The following is a 17,741-nucleotide window of genomic DNA, read 5'->3' on the forward strand; positions in this document are numbered from 1 at the left end:
CAGAGGTCATCCAGTGCTGCGCATGCAATAGAGTAAATCTGTATCATATCCTGTTATATCAAAACATTTAAAAATGAGCAAATTATTTGTCAAGACAGCAGTAAGAGAATTTTAAAGGGCATTGGCATGAGCGATTGTGTTTTATCATTGCTCCAATGCACCTAAATCATAAAGCGTACCCTAAATTGCATCTATACAAAGAAGGAAGCTTTAAAAATAGTTTTGTTTATTTCTAATATTTTACAGTTTGTGGTATTTGGCTCTTGTGCAGTTGTATGTCTCCGTGCCATGTCTGATTGTGCAGTCCTGTGTTTCTCTGCTCTGTTTGCCCCTACTGTCTGTAGGTTAGAAAAATAGGGCACGCAGAAGTCAGTGAGTTGACTTCAATGTCAGACTACACATAGGTTTGCTTGTAGTCTGTAACCATGGAAACACAAAGAGCAGAATAGTAGATGTACACACAGTAGAATGTTATAAATCACAACTATTTGCACAGTTGCTTAATTCTTTTATTTTTTATTATTATTGCACTGGAACAACAAAAAATTTGCAAAAATACCCAAATCCTTAACTTCAAGTTTTTCCTCTAATTTTACTGCTGCTTCTATTTTATTACATGGGAAGGTACTAGAACCTTGGTGCAAAGGCAACCTTTATACCATAATTGAAAACTTTTCAGGAACATCAGGGAGGCCTCTGGAAAAGGAGAAGATCTTCCAAATTCTTGGAAGAGTTGCAAATCTCCGAGTCACTGCAGGAGCCTCTGAAGTCAAAACTCCCTGAAAGTGTCAGCAAACTCAGCCCTGGCATCCAATCACACAATTAGGGGGGTTGGGAATTGGGCATGGTTTGAAAAATGGGAGTGTTCATGCCATAAAAAAATGTTAATTTTTCCATAGGAAAATGTTTGAAAGTTGGATAGTATGATTTATGTTATGGCAAATTTGCACATGGTGATGCATAAAGATCACTCTGTGAGTTCAATTAATGGGTACAATTAACACTGAATTAAATGGTTGTTCCCATATTGGGCAACAATGACATTTCCACACTAAATGTGGGTTCAGAATCTATTTTGAAAATGGTGGTCCATCTTGGTTCCATCATCCTATATAGGAAGACAGCATGCAGGGCAATTTCTGGAACTGCATTGGTGTTTTTTTAGTCTGATGGGGATTGCATGTTTTTAAATGTTTTTATTAATTGCTAGTGTAGTGTTGACTCTAGTTAATTTTGGTATTTTGTATATCTAATTGGTGGTCTCTGATATCTAGCATGTTTTTTTTTTCTTGTTGCAGTTTTTGTAACTCCCACACAAATTTATGGAGACCCGCACATCCGTAAGCACTGCATCACTGACCGTTCTTAATACCAGCCTCCATTTTTAACCCCTTTCCTACATTAGACGTACTATTCCATCCATGTGACCTGGGACCTAAGTCCCAAGGACGGAATAGTACATCTAGGGCGATCAGCTGCACTCACAGGGGGAGCGTAGCTGATCGCGGCCTGGTGTCAGCTGATTATCACAGCTGACACCCGGCACTATGTGTCAAGGGCGGTCACGGACCGCCCCCGACATGCTAACCCCTGGCACACTGCGAAAAAACATGATCGCTGTGAACCGGGGGTTTAGGGAAGCATCGGGAGGGAGGGGGCTCCCTCTGTGCTTCCCTGAGACCCCAACAGCAGCGCGTTGTGCAGCGCTGCTATGGGGGTCTCCTTCCCTGCAGGTCCTCGAATCCAAAATGGCGGCGGGGACCTTCGGGGGCCTGCAGGGAGGCGGGTTCCTCATGCCTGCAAAGCGCCAGCATGAGGAAGCCTGCAGAACTGCACATCCGTAAGCACTGCATCACTGACCGTTCTTAATACCAGCCTCCATTTTTAACCCCTTTCCTACATTAGACGTACTATTCCGTCCATGTGACCTGGGACCTAAGTCCCAAGGACGGAATAGTACATCTAGGGCGATCAGTGATCTGTGATGTGACAGATCAGCGATCTGTCACATGACAGTTATGTCCCCCCTGGGACATTGTAATAAAGTTAAAAAAAAGTGTAAAAATAATTTATAAAAATCGCTAAATAAATTTTAAAAAAAAATATTCCCTAATAAATTCATTTTTTGAAAAAAACAAACAAAAGTACACATATTTGGTATCGCCCTATTAAACTGTCCCACTACTTAACCTCTTTAATGAATCCCTTAAAAATAAAAAACGAAGCAAAAAATAAAGCTTTATCATCATACTGCTGAACAGAAATGCAATAACGCACGATCAAAAAAAAAGATATAAATAACCATGGTACCGCTGAAAACGTCATCTTGTCCCACAAAAAACGAGCTGCCACACAGCATCATCAGTGAAAAAATATAAAAGTTATAGCTCGCAGAATAAATCGATGCAAAAATAATTATTTTTTATATAAAATTGTTTTCATTGCATAAAAGTGCCAAAACAGAGAAAAAAGACCTAAATGAGGTATTGCTGTAACCAAATTGACCCGAAGAATAAAACCGCTTTATTAATTTTACCGCACGCGGAACGGTGTAAACGCACCCCCCAAAAGAAATTCATGAAACGCTGTTTTTTGTTCATTCTGCGTCCCAAAAATCGGAATAAAAAGCGATCAAAAATGTCACGTGCCTGAAAATGGTACCAATAAAAGCGTCAACTCGTCCCGCAAAAAATAAGTCCTCACATGAGTTGGCGGGTCAAAATATGGAAAAATTATAGCTCTCAAAATGTGGTGATGCATAAACTATTTTTATAATAAAAAGTGTCTTTTAGCGTTTGACAGCTGCCAAAAATAAAAACCTGCTATAAATAGTAAATCAAACCCCCTGTTATCACCCCCTTAGTTAGGGAAAATAATAAAATAAAAAAATGTATTTATTTCCATTTTCCCATTAGGGCTAGGTTTAGGGTTAGGGCTAGGATTAGGGCTAGGGTTAGGGCTAGGGTTAGGGCTAGGGCTAGGGCTAGAGTTGGAGCTAGAATTGTGGGTTTTCCACTGTTTTGGCACATCAAGGGCTTTCCAAACGCGACATGGCGTCCGATCTCAATTCCAGCCAAAAAAGTCAAATGGTGCTGCTTCCCTTCTGAGCTCTGCCATGCGCCCAAATAGTGGTTTACCCCCACATATGGGATATTAGTGGACTCAGGACAAATTGCACAATAGCTTTTGGGGTCCTGTTACTCTTGGGAAAATAACAATTAGGGGTGAAAAGATCATTTTTGTGGAAAAAATATGATTTTTTAATTGTACGGCTGTACGCTATAAACTTCTGTAAAGCCCTTGGGAGTTCAAAGTGCTCACCACATATCTAGTTAAGTTCCTTGGGGGGTCTAGTTTCCAAAATGGGGGGGGTTTCCACTGTTTAGGCACATCAGGAGCTCTCCAAACTTGACATAGCATCTGATCTAAATTCCAGCCAATTTTGCAGTGAAAAAGTCAAACGGCGCTCCTTCCCTTCCGAGCTCTGCCATGCTCCCAAACAGTGGTCCCCCCCACATATCAGGTATCAGCGTACTCAGGACAAATTGCACAATAACTTTTGCAGTCCAATTTCTCCTGTTACCCTTGGTAAAATAAAAAAATTGAACCTGAAGTAATTTTTTTTGTGAAAAAAAGTTAAATGGTATTGAGCACCTTGAGGGGTGCAGTTTTTAGAATGGTGTCACTTTGGGTATTTTCTATCATATACACCCCTCAAAGTCACTTCAAATGTGATGTGGTCCGTAAAAATAAAATGGTGTTGTAAAAATGAGAAATCGCTGGTCAACTTTTAACCTTTATAACTTCCTAACAAAAAAAAATTTTGGTTCCCAAATTGTGCTGATGTAAAGTAAACATGTGGGAAATGTTACTTATTAAGTTTTTTGAGTGTCATATCTCTGTGATTTAAGAGCATAAAAATTCAAAGTTGGAAAATTGCAAAATTTTTAAAATTTTCGCCAAATTTCCATTTTTTCACAAATAAACGCAAGTTATATTAATTAACTTTTACCACTAACATGAAGTACAATATGTCACGAGAAAATAATGTCACAATCGCCTAGATCCTTTGAAGTGTTCCTGAGTTATTATATCATAAAGGGACAGTGGTCAGAATTGTAAAAATTGGCCCAGGAGTTAACGTGCAAACCACCCTTGGTAGTAAAGGGGTTAAACCATATGCAAACCCCAACAGTAATAAACATATATCTGCTATGGATGAGTTATAAATGTCCCAGAAAAAAAAACATCTCCTTTAAGATTTTAGTGCATTTTACATACATCCCAATTTAAAGGAGACAAAGTGTATTTTGTTTTAAAAGCGAAATCAGTGATGGAACAAACACGTCACTTCCATATAAGCACATAGCTCCTTCACAAATAATAAATGCATCTCCCCCAAGCACATGGACCATGACTTGCATATCTCAACCCAGGCACAATGAATAGATGGGATCTACAGGTTTTCCATTTCTATGTAAATGAAGACTGTATTTGAAATAAAAGATGCCTGCACTTCAATTGTGCCAGCTCAGCAGCGTCCATTCTGCAGAGTCAGGGCTTCCACCCAGTAAACAGCGCACTGGATCAGCCGATACTGCAGTATTTGCAGCTTTTTAGACAGTAGATCAATGTATGTTCTCTCATTTTCATTGGCAAATGAAAACGAAGTTTGCCATTCTCGGCCCTTACATTTTAACAAAATATATTAATTTACTTTGTTGACTGTCATAAGCTGTCAAGAGCCAACATAAGCAAAGTGCCTAGGCCTTACAGTTCCTAAAATGTAATTTCTTAAAAATATACTATAGCAAAGGTATGCATTTATAAGCAAAAAAATCAGTAAAAAAGAAAAAAAAATGCCCCCCAGATATTTTTTTATTTTTATGGTCTCTGTTGAGGACTATGATATAATTTGGCTGAAAACAAGTCTTTTGTTTTCAAGAAAAAAGGGAAATAAACAGATATCATTTATAATTGAGATGACAATGCTGACCCTATCCCAGTCTACAGAGTAAATCTAAAAAAGCCAGAAGTTTTCATCCAGGCCAGCAAATTACTGTTTTCCGTCAGTTTTTTTTTGGTGGGCAAATGGACATCAAATCCCACCACCAACATCTTGTCATTACCACACCAGTTTATTCACAGTTCATGATCAAATTACATTTTCAATTCAATTTACACAATTACAAACAATATGTTTGATTTCAATAAATAACATCGTGACTAATAGATATTGTGATGTAATTACCGTCCTGCCGATTGTGATATTTTCGATCTCGGGAACAAAAATATAGAAATATCAAAGCTTCTAATGATTGTCAAGTTATTAGGTACATCAGGGAAAGGTACCAAGCTGTAAAAAATAGGACTTATCCCCTGCCAATCCAGAGTGCCTATGTTTGGGATAAGAAGGATGACATTTCTGGTCAGTTAAACCCTTGATTTTCTGGTAACCCAATCCGAGATAGGAGAACTCCTGTGCCGTCAGCTCTTAGGGTCTAAAAACGAGAACTGTAAGGATTTTATGCTGCATTTTATTTTTTTTAAAGAAAATAACATATTTTAATTAATGGGTGTAGAAATGGTGCACAAAATGTGCAAAAAATCACCAAAAACTAATTGTGGGACCATAAAAAATTCTTAGCTTCTCCCTACCCATTAAAAGTATTTTTTTACAGAGTCATTGACTCGCACTGGTGAGTTTAAACATGGATCAATGAAGAACATGTCTACTTTTTCACCCAAAAAAAAAAAAAAAGCCAGCAAAAACCGACTTGTCAAAAGGCCCCTTCATCGTAATGGGTTTGTTGTCTAGCTGCAAAAATGATGGATGAGACATGTATGAAATAAAATGTTCTGTGAAATCGGCCTAAGCTTGTATCAGTCTGTCATCGTGAAACAGATCACAACAAGGTATTAGGTAAAGGAGTATGCAAAAACATATGTTTTAAAATAAATATAGAAAACAGTAATATGCTAATGGTATTAAAAATGTAATAACACATAATAAAATCATTGAGAGAAAAAAAACAATAATTCTTTAACAATTTCAGAAATGAAAGAAAACAAAATACATAATTACTAGGTTTCCAAACAATCGTAGTAACTTAAAGAATCAATTTACCAGGTTATTTAGCGTGAAATGGAAAGATGTTGTCCGCAGAATTAAACAATTTGTCACTCCCTAAAGTCTAATAAACCAAAAACGTTTATGTTTCCGTATTTTTTTTTTACCCTAATACACATTTTTTTTTATTACTTTTACTGTTCTTGGAAATAAGAATTCCCTGTCGAATTCCTTTGTCTTGTTTCTATGACAACCTTTCTAGTATCAAGATAACATTTCACACTTCCAAGCTGGAGATGACATCTTTCTTTTCTTTTCTGGCTGAATCCTGACCCATAACGAGACTGATTTGATCTCGGGTTCAATTATAGCCTGAGAATTGAACTTACACATAATAGGAAACACCTATGGTACATCTCGGTGGTTTCATTAGACGTCTCTAGAGAAACGAAAATCGGACAAATGCTTTATTTTATCAAGTAAAGATGTTCATTAACGCGAGAACTTACCAGATTTCCAACATTGAGCACATGATTAAATTCCGGAGTGATGGGATAATGTTCCATGGCCATAAATAATGTGTTTAAAACAATACAGATTGTAATTGCGAGGTCGACAAATGGATCCATGACTATTACATTGAGCACATGCTTTATTTTTAGCCATGCGTCACAGCAGTCCCAAATCAAAAATGTGTTGGCAAATTTGTTCCAACATGGTGGGCATTTTTGCCTTGATTCTTCCAATTCTGTAGAATACATAAAAACATTGAAACATAAAATGAACTATGGGCCTAGTTAAATATCATCTGACCACTCTGCAAAATGAGAATACACAAGTATTATTATCCAAATATACCTGAACATGCTACACATTTTTTTCAACGCTCCCCATTACATTTAAAGTTATGACATTTATTATTATTAAAATGGAGTCAATTGTATACGTTGAGAAATCCCTTTAAGCAACTTGCTGAAAAAAAATTGAGTTAAATTATAAAATTCTCTGAGCTCCCCTGATTCTGTCTTTCTTTTCCATTTTTTCCTGCGTTGCTCCATTGCAGAGATATTCACGTTTATTGCTTTTGCAGCGCAATATGTGAAAACTCTGCTTGTATTTCTCTGCTTTGTATTTCTTGGGGATTTCTCCTGAGCCACCCTTCCCTCACAGGTGCTGCCAATCACAGCACTACGATTCTCAGACACTGATGAGCTATGATTGTCAGCGTCAAGGAGGGAGGGGTGAGAGCACACCACCCAAGAAAAACTCCAAAGAAATGCCCAGCTGCGTTGCTACCAAAGATTTCACATATGGTACTCCAAAAGCAGTAAATGTGAACATTTATGCAAAAGAGCGATGCAGCGCAAAATGGAAAAAAAATAGCAGAATCAGGGGATCTCATGGACTCATGGATTTTTATGAAGTAGTCAAATGAAACCTGTAAGCAGAAAAAACACTATTAACCTGCAGATATGGGTTTAATCTGTAAGTTAATAGAGTTACTCACCTGCTCGGTGCCCGCACTTAACTGAACACTGTGATGAGAAAATTAACTTTATTCCCCCTGGCAGCGTTCTCACTTCATGCAGAGGGGCGGCACTGGTGATGGTTCAGTTCCCGCTCTGTGTCACGGCTGAGTATATAGAGCGGCTGCTGTAACCACACCCCTGGCCCTGATTGGAACTCGCTCTGCATTGGGGCCAGTTGTCAGTCAGGGCCGAGAACGCAAGTTTCAGCCACCTCTATGTATATGTAGTAGGGGCCCAGATTGGGGGGTGGTCCACTGCTTACCGCACACAGCCAACACAAAGACGAGACGGAGGCAGATTTCAGTTGCAACAGGTCCGGGTTTTATTGGCCGTCCTCCTGACGACTGTAGCCATACACCGCAGTTCCTTTACAGCTCTCCGTACTCAGGCCCGGGTACCTTCACCTTTCCTTCAGTCGTAGTGGCGTTCCTCACGGATCTTTTGCTGGGGCTGTCCTAGACCTATCTACCGCCAGCGCTTCACCTGCCCAAGGTCAACGTCCAATCGGTACCCCCGGGGCCTTGTCTGTCCTGCGGTTCTTGAAGTCAGGGCCACCCCCTTGACTGTCTCTCCCTGTCAGTCCCCTGGTCAAACTCTCCACCGTTGTCAGTCTTCTGCTCCAGAGCTCCTCCCAGGAATAGACTCTCCTGGAACCCCATCCTGTCCTATTTATCCCTTCCCTCCGGAATTTCCCTCCTGGGTTCCTACCTCCCCGCCCCCATGACTAAGCGGTTTCTATAGCCGTAAGCTGCTGTCAAGTCCTAAACTACACTACCCCCCTGCCATCTTGTGGTCAAATCTAGGTATTGCACTCCCTTTTCTATCTTCCCCAGCTGTTACCCTTCTGTCAATGCCAATATCCGTCTATGTTGCACAAACCGTCCCTTCTTCCTCCAGTCGTCTGTCCTTCAAGTCACCTTCCCCACATATACTCAGTGGTGACTCAGAGCGGTGGCTGAACCCGTGCCGGCGCTGCCCCTATGACTAAAACCAGAAAGCTGCAAGGGGGAATAAAGTTTATTTTCTCTGTGTAGCATTAAACTAAGTGCGGGCATCGGGCAGGTTAGTAATTCTATGACCCTGAAGATTAACCCTATTTATGCAGGTTAATAGCATTTTTTTCTGGTGACAGGTTACCTTTAACTCAATTTTTTTGGGCAAATGACAGATCCTCTTTAATACTTCATGTATGAGATCATTTTCAATCCATGCTTGTCCTTATTGTGCTGAATGCTCTCTTTATCCTGATATTTCAATAAGGCCGGGATCACACATGCGAGAAACATGTTAATACCCGACACTGCCGCCGGCACCCAGGAGAGGAGCGTGCGGCTCCATGTATTGCTATGCGGCTGCACGTTCTGATCCGAGTGCCAGCGGCAGTGCCGAGTCTTAACATGCAAGACTCGGCCATGTTTCTTGCATGTGTGATCCCAGCCTACGGAAGATTATCTGATTTGCATGAACTTGAGGGCTGTGGTTTCCTGCAACATATGCTTTGGGCGTTGACCATACCAGATTGCACATTCTTTGCTGATAGTGCCTACTTCTACACTCCTGGTGCCTTGGTTATGATATGATGGTGTTAAACTGATATATTCCCACATCATTTGGAGGTTCTGGTCATCAAATAATGGTTTGGTTTGTAAGATGTATTTAGAGCAAATGGTGGAAACAAAATTATTTTAGAAGCTAAAGAACATAATGCTAATTTCCAGAAACTCTTTATTTGGAATTATTCAAGATGAAATGAATGTAGAGGATCATGAATTATTGTATCAGGGTCATATATATATATATACATATATATATATACTAGCTGAAGAGCCCGGCGCTGCCCGGGCATAGTAACTAACTGTGGTTAGTTACTGTATATCAAATTATAATTATCCTCCATCCCATAGTCCCGTGCCCATATACCCATCATACATATCCACGATCCCATAGTCGAGTGCCCATATACCCATCACACATCCTCCATCCCATAGTCCCATGCCCATATACCCATCACACATCCTCCATCCCATAGTCCCATGCCCATATACCCATCATACATATTCGCCATCCCATAGTCGAGTGCTCATATACCCATCATACATATCCTCCATCCCATAGTCCCGTGCCCATATACCCATCATACATATCCGCCATCCCATAGTCCCGTGCCCATATACCCATCATACATATCCTCCATCCCATAGTCCAGTGCCCATATACCCATCACACATCCTCCATCCCATAGTCAACCATTATGACATCATAGTGAGCGGCGGGGCTTGCAACCTATGATGACATCAGCGTCGCCATGGCAACCATTATGACATCATAATGAGGGGTGGGGCTTGATACACACACACTTTTTCCCCATTATGTAGATAGGGGCAAAATTGTTTGGTGAATTGGAACGCGCAGGGTTAAAATTTCCTCTCACAACATAGCCTAGGATGCTCTCGGGGTCCAGACGTGTGACTGTGCCAAATTTTGTGGCTGTAGCTGCGACGGTGCGGATGCCAATACCGGACATACACACACACATACATACACACATACATATACACACTTGAGCTTTATATATTAGATATATTCCATTTATGATGCTTTTCCCTATTTAAATGTGTGAATGTTTGAGGAAGGCAATGCAGCAGAAATATAAATCCAGAAGCTAACATTTAAGGCTCCTTTGACCAATCTGGCAAATAATGGTCATAATAAGAAAATTCCCTATTGGGGTAATTCAGGCAAGGTATTGAATGTTCAAAGATACATTAGTGTCTACATATTCTGTATTAATAGAGCAGTGTGATTTTATAGTCTGTGGGGTCCAGTAGTTTAGTTGAGCAGATTAGGTGAAACCTACATATATCAAAAACCTTTGGGAGAATTGTAATGGGTTCAGTTAAATTCATATGTAAGTAGTAATGCCTCAGATGAGATAAGAGTCTTTAAGAGTCCATAAAAAAACAAAAGTTTGCAAAAATGTTTCATTCTTTTGTTCCTTAATTGCAAGAAGATTCGTAGGGTTCCGTGTCTTGAGACTCAGATCAGTACACAGGAGCACACATCAGTATACAGGAGCACAGATGAGTAGACAGGAGAACAGATCAGTAGAGAGGAACACACAGCCCCTTCCAAAGCACATACACAGAGCAGAGGAGTATGAATTTAATATAAAGTGTATGGCCCCGATTCATGAAGACTGGTGTTTTATACACTGGTCTTAATGAAGCGAGTGCTCGAGTAAGACGTGTCAAATTCATAAAAAAATTTTTGGCTCTTTAGGGATTTACATGCATCCTTTAAACTGTGGCGTGCCACCGCCAGAAATGTCTGGAATCCAGGGGCTGTTGTAATGTACAATTATAATACTTTTGTATTTGTTGTAAATTCTAATATATTTGCCGGGAGTGCTTCGTCATGCCCAAACTCTGCCTCTCTTTTCAAAAGTTAGTGACTGAAACTGGATTAAATACATCAAACGTTGCAATTTTTTTGCTATATTTCAAGCAGTTTTACACCAAAAGTAAAAAAAAAAAAGTCTTTTCTTTTTTCTTGAATCCATACACCACTGTGTGTGCACATTCAGAGGATCGGTATGTACGTTATATTGTCTTCTAAACTGTGCCCCTCTGAAGGGATTTCTGCCGGCAATTTTGGGGACAAACATTTCTTTAAGATTTTTTGCAAAAATGTAGTTACTCATTACAGGAGTAGACAAACACTGCTTACAATCATACTAAAACTATTTCAAAAGTATGAACGGTATATATATACTGTATATGTATATATATGTATATATATATATATTTGATAATCCTATAAATGTATGCAATGGTGAAGTGCAGAATTTCAATTAGAATTCCTTTCCACGTTCAATGGACAGAAAGCTTCAAAAATAGTTTTTTCCTGGATACTACTAACATCAAAAGCATAACTAATTCTAAAATTAAAGCCCTATACAGAAAGTGACAGAATTTTGTAGGGCCAGCATTATAATTTGCCTACAGCAGTCAAAATCTAGCTTCTAAATGTCTACATTGTGTAAGTCAATGTGAGTGACAATGGGCCACTGTCAGCAAATATCCTGGACAAACAGAAATGAACAACCAGTTAAAATAAAAACAACGGGATACTAGCCATTAATCCTAGAAAATGAAATAAAAAAAAAGTAAAATGTAGTGATGAAAATTAAAAAAAAAATGAAATAAAGAAGAATAGAAAAAAAAGTAGAAAGAAAAAAAGGATAAAATATTGTGGAATAATTATTATTAATAATAATAATAATTTTATTTATTTAGCGCAAACAAATTCTGCAGCACTTTACAATTAAGTGGGGACTAGTGTTGAGCATTCCGATACCGCAAGTATCGGGTATCGGCCGATACTTGCTGTATCGGAATTCCGATACCGACTTCCGATATTTTTTCAATATCGGAATTCGGCATCGGAATCGGAAGTTCAAAGTTGATTGACAGCCTGACGTCATCATGATGCGCGGTGTGTGCGCATCATGATGCGCCGTCATTTCGGGCCTTCCGGGGGTCTCTGCCGGCCTGCCGGGGGCTGTGTGGACTGCCCGGGGTCTGTACCGGCCTGCCGGGGGGCTGTGCCGGCCTGCCGGTGGTCTGTGCACCCTGTGGGGGTCTGTACCGGCCTGCCGGGGGGCTGTGCCGGCCTGCCGGTGGTCTGTGCACCCTGTGGGGGTCTGTACCGGCCTGCCGGGGGTCTGTACCGGCCTGCCGGGGGGCTGTGCCGGCCTGCCGGTGGTCTGTGCACCCTGTGGGGGTCTGTACCGGCCTGCCGGGGGGCTGTGCCGGCCTGCCGGGGGGCTGTGCTGATGTCCGGGGGTCTGTGCAAGCATCGTCCGATGGGACTACAAGTCCCATCTGGCGATGCCTGCTACCATGACAGTGATTGACACATTAGCCAATGATGGGACAGTAGTAGTCCCATCATCCGGCTAATGTGTTAAATGTTAAAAAAAAAAAACTACATACATACTACATGCATGCTACATACATACTACATGCTACATACATACTACATGCATACTACATACATACTACATATATACTACATGCATGCTACATACATACTACATGCTACATACATACTACATGCTACATACATACTACATATATACTACATACATACTACATACATGCTACATACATGCTACATACTGCATGCTACATACATACTACATACATACTACATACATACTACATGCATGCTACATGCATGCTACATACATACTACATACATGCTACATACATACTACATGCTACATACATAATACATATATACTACATGCATGCTACATACATACTACATATATACTACATGCATGCTACATACATACTGCATGCTACATGCATACTACATACATACTACATACATACTACATGCTACATACATACCACATATATACTACATACATGCTACATGCTACATACATACTACATACATACTACATACATGCTACATGCTACATACATACTACATATATACTACATGCATGCTACATACATACTGCATGCTACATGCATACTACATACATACTACATACATACTACATGCTACATACATACCACATATATACTACATACATGCTACATGCTACATACATACTACATACATACTACATACATGCTACATGCTACATACATACTACATATATACTACATGCATGCTACATACATACTGCATGCTACATGCATGCTACATACATACTACATACATACTACATGCTACATACATACCACATATATACTACATACATACAATACATTCATACAATACATACATAGACATACAGTACATATAACATAGAGTAACATACTTACCAATACTTGTCACATTGTTCCCCGAAGCCATTGTCTTTTCCGGAATAAATATTAACATAACAAACCACAAAAATACTCACCCACGATCCGAAGCAGTCCACGAGTGTGTCCCACGACGATCTTGGGTAGAGAACGGCAGCATCAGATGATGCTGCCGTTCTCTACGGGCTGCAGGAATCCAATGACGGAAGGTAGGTATCCTTCCGCACTGTATTCCTCCGCCACTTAAAAAAAAAAAAAGTCCCTAGTCTCACTTTATGCCATTGCTGCGTGGGAAATTCCCACGCTTGTAGTCCCATCGGACGATGCCTGCACAGACCCCCGAAGCCTGCACACACCACCGGCAGGCCGGCACAGCCCCCCGGAGCCTGCACAGACCACCGGCAGGCCGGCACAGCCCCCCGGAGCCTGCACAGCCCCCCCCGGCAGGCCGGCACAGCCCCCCGGCAGGCCGGCACAGCCCACCGGAGCCTGCACAGACCACTTTTTTTAAAGATCGGCCGATCCATTCCGATCCGATACTTTGAAGTATCGGACGGTATCGCTCAACTCTAGTGGGGACATGTACAAAGAATAAAGGCATCTCAACAGTTACAGCAGGAGTGAGAGCCCACAAGCTTACAATCTATAAGGCCTCTTTCACACATCCGTGCCTCCGGTACATGTGGTGACAGTTTTCACATGCATCGGAGACACTGACAAACGTAGACCCATTCAAATGAATGGGTCTTTGCACATGTCAGTGTGTTTCCATGGGCCGTGTGCCTCACATGTAGACACGTCTGTTTTTTACCGTCAGCACGGGCAGCAAAACGTCCCGCACACATGCACATGGAAAACACACATTAATGTCATCCATGTCAGACGCATCGGCACCGGGGAAGAAGCGCTACAGTAAGCACTGTTCCACGGCGGCAGGGGCTGAAGACGGCTCTCATCATTCTCCCCTGCTCTGCCGGCGATCGGCGTGAGCAGAAGAGAATGATGAAAGTTACATTAAAGTCAGAACGATGACAGCAGGTGGGGGCTTTTGGGACTATTACTCCCATCATCTGACACCAGCTACCACTAATAATAGTGACAGCAGGAGCGGTTGATCGGGGTATTTCTCACCCGCTGCCTGCGATATAACTAAATAAATGAATGAAAAACCCGACATGAGTTCCCCCCCCTATTTTCATTTACCAACCCTCAGCTGTCAGCTTCAGCAAGGTTGGTAATCAAGAATAGAGGGGTCCTGATGCCGTTTTTTAAAGTTATTTAAAAAAAATAATTTAAAAAAAGGTGTTGGTTCCCTCCCATTTTTGACAACCAGCCTTGCTAAAGCTCACAGCTGGGGGCTGTTATTCTCTGGCTGGTAAGAGGCCATTGATATAGGCCCCCCAGCTTAAAAACAGCAGCCCGCAGCAGCTCAGAAAAAGCACATCTATTAGATGCCCCAATTCTGGCGCTTTGCCCGGCTCTTCCCACTTGCCCTATAGTGGTGGCAAGTGGGGTAATAGTTGGGGGGGGGTTGATGTCACTTTTGTATTGTCAGGTGAAATCAAGCCCCAAGGTTAGTAATGGAGAGATGTCAATAAGATGCCTCATTACTAAACCCACAGTCACATTGTAAGAAAACCCAGAATAAAGTCCTTTAATTGAAAAAAAGACACAAACTTCTTTAATATTCTAAATTAAACCATACTTATGACCTCTCCTATTTCCACCGAAGCCCTTGTTCTCCTGTATTAAAAATAAAATGATAAAACAACAATATACCATACCTGTCTGTCGTTCTGTCTCATGCCGTAATCCATGTATGGGGGATAATTAGTTTTCAGCCTGGACGGTGCCAATATGCGACCGTCCTGGCTGAAAACCACTAGTGAATGAGATACTGTGAGTGCAGCCTCAGTTACGTCACTGAGGCTGCGTTCCCAGCCGGCCTGAACTGCGGTGACCTCAGGACCATGGGAAAATGCTAGTGATGAGGTCACCGCAGTTCAAGGTCAGTGTCTTCACAGCAGATCACAGGGAAAAATTCTCACGGGAATAACCTTTTAAATGTTAAGAGAGTCCTACATCGTATGAAAAAATTACCATTAGATGTGTTATTAGTGAAGATAGGTAAATTTTTAGAAATTGACAGTTTTTTAAAGAAAAAGTTTTTAAAAAAAGAAAAACAAGTGTCCTAAAATAAATGAATTAAAAAAAAGTTTTCACTTTCAGTCACACTCTGGTCCAGAATAAATGTTCCAGTGTCCTTGCTTGGTCTTATTAAAGACTGCCGGTGATGACAAGTTGTACCACCAAATGACCACTGCAGCCAATCAGTGGCCTCAGAAGTCACATGACTTATGACGTCACAAACTTATTTAAAAACCTGTTATTTTTTTTTAACCCTTGCCATAAACCAGAATGTCCGGTCATTCCATAGTAATCTCATATTGCTTATATTTTACTGGTGAGGATTGAGACATTCAACAATAAGGCTGCTCATATATATTCGAGCCCAGATGAACAAAACAAAAGTTAAGTATCCACTTGCATGAGTTTTGAAATCACATGTAAAGCCAGACAACATACAAAACTTTAATTCTGGTCATAATAGTTATCTTACATTTAAATACCTTGACATTCAGCTTAAAAATTAGCAATAAATGCATTTAAATGGTACAGAGTACCTTCCATTGTGTTGGTGAGATTGCTGGCTATACTCAGAGCTCGTTGCCTCAATATAGGATCTTCCAATAAGTCCATGGAAACATGATATGAACTTAATCTTCTTTTCCTCAAATCATTTTCTGTGTTTGTTCCCTAAAAAAAAAATTAAAGTTACTACAGAAGATTGAAGGGTCACCTGAATGGTGGCCTTCTATTGTGCCATCATGCATCAAGCAACTTAATGTAGCTAATCTGCAGTCTCAAATGAAAGGTATTAAATTATAATTGGCTTCTATTTCAGCAGTTGCATTGCTCACTACATGCACTAGCATTTTTAGTTTTTTTCTCGAGCGCTTTTCCCTATGGTGCCGCATTAACATAAAATATGGCATGCTGCACCTTTTTGCCAAACAATTGCAAAAAATGACTGTAAAATTAGAATAAAAAAAATTAATGTCTATTTGTATTTTATTGGGAACCTACAACCATCACATGGGGTAGTTGGCTATTTTCCTGGAAAACTGTATCCTATAAATACACTGGCATATTTCAGTCGGAGCACAGTTTCTTTAGTTTCGTGACAGTACAATGAAAATAATAAATGGAAAAATTATTTGCAGGGTCTTACGTTGTTATTATTAAGAATATATTAATTAGCTGATACTGATCCTGTTAACAGCTTGATGCTGCCCTAGTCAGTGCTCTAACCTCAAATATTTAGCGTAATTCAGATTGAGAAATAACCAGGCCCAGGGGGAAGAGTCTGGGCATGGGGGAAGGAAAAATAGCTGCTAAGCAATTCCTCTTTGACCTCGTACAGTTTGATTGACAGATCTATCATTATAGGGAGAGACCTGTCAATCAAGCTTAGCAAGGAGGAGAGAAGCTGGAGGTGATCCACCCAACGTACACTTCTTATGTGACCAATTCTTTTCTCAATTGTGTTTTCTCTTACACACTTCAGGATTTTACAATAAAACATCATGATGCTATTTTATGCTGCTTGTGGGCAGCAAGAAATTACTGATCATTTCCAGTTAAATGTTATTGGTTGTCAGCTAGCACAGTTGTCAGCTACTTTTCCAAGTAGGATTCCTTATATCTTCAACTAAAAATCAAAATTTTCTTGAGCTGAGGGCAGCAAGGAATGAAGGGCCGTGCACCTTGGTGTTGGGGTGCTCAAAATGGCAGGAAGCTTGTTCTCCACCTTCAAAAATATAAGTAATACTAGCTGAAGAGCTCGGCGTTGCCCAGGCATAGAAACTAACTGTTGTTAGTTATAACACATTATAATGATTATATTGTGCTTAAATTGTCGCTGTTGAACATAGCAACGCTCCCGCACTGGTACACGGAATACAACCGGCAATATTTTGTTGAAGCAAATTTTTTTAACACAATATTAACCCCTTAACAACTGCTGATACGACTTTTAACGGCAGCAGTTTAGGGTCCTTATTCCTCCTGCACCTCATACTCCTTTTTTCAACACAGCCTCCTCCTGCACCTCACGCTCCTCTTCCATATACAATTGGAAACACTTTAACCCAAGAAAAATTGCACTAATTGCAATAAAGCGTATCATATACACAGCCTACTTCTTCTGCAGCACCACACTTTTCTCCTTTAGACCTAGTTCACACGTTATTTTGT

The 17,741-nt window shown here is 40.4% G+C and overlaps 1 protein-coding gene across 3 annotated transcripts in view; it reads right to left on the reverse strand.

The window, feature by feature from the left end:
• The window catches only part of LOC141049367 (sodium channel protein type 2 subunit alpha-like), a 262,445-nt gene that overhangs the window by 76,532 nt on the left and 168,172 nt on the right, over positions 1-17,741 (reverse strand). For all 3 annotated transcript variants that reach the window (XM_073545763.1, XM_073545762.1, XM_073545761.1), the window contains 2 exons: positions 16,109-16,241; positions 6,580-6,818 (listed from right to left, as the gene is read on the reverse strand). In XM_073545763.1, coding sequence (XP_073401864.1) covers positions 6,580-6,818; positions 16,109-16,241 — 372 coding nt within the window. The remainder of the gene's footprint in view (positions 1-6,579; positions 6,819-16,108; positions 16,242-17,741) is intronic.

This window comes from Dendrobates tinctorius, unplaced genomic scaffold (genome assembly GCF_039654945.1).
Source record: "Dendrobates tinctorius isolate UK_male_01 unplaced genomic scaffold, ASM3965494v1 ptg000143l, whole genome shotgun sequence".
NCBI classification, from domain to species: Eukaryota; Metazoa; Chordata; class Amphibia; order Anura; family Dendrobatidae; genus Dendrobates; species Dendrobates tinctorius.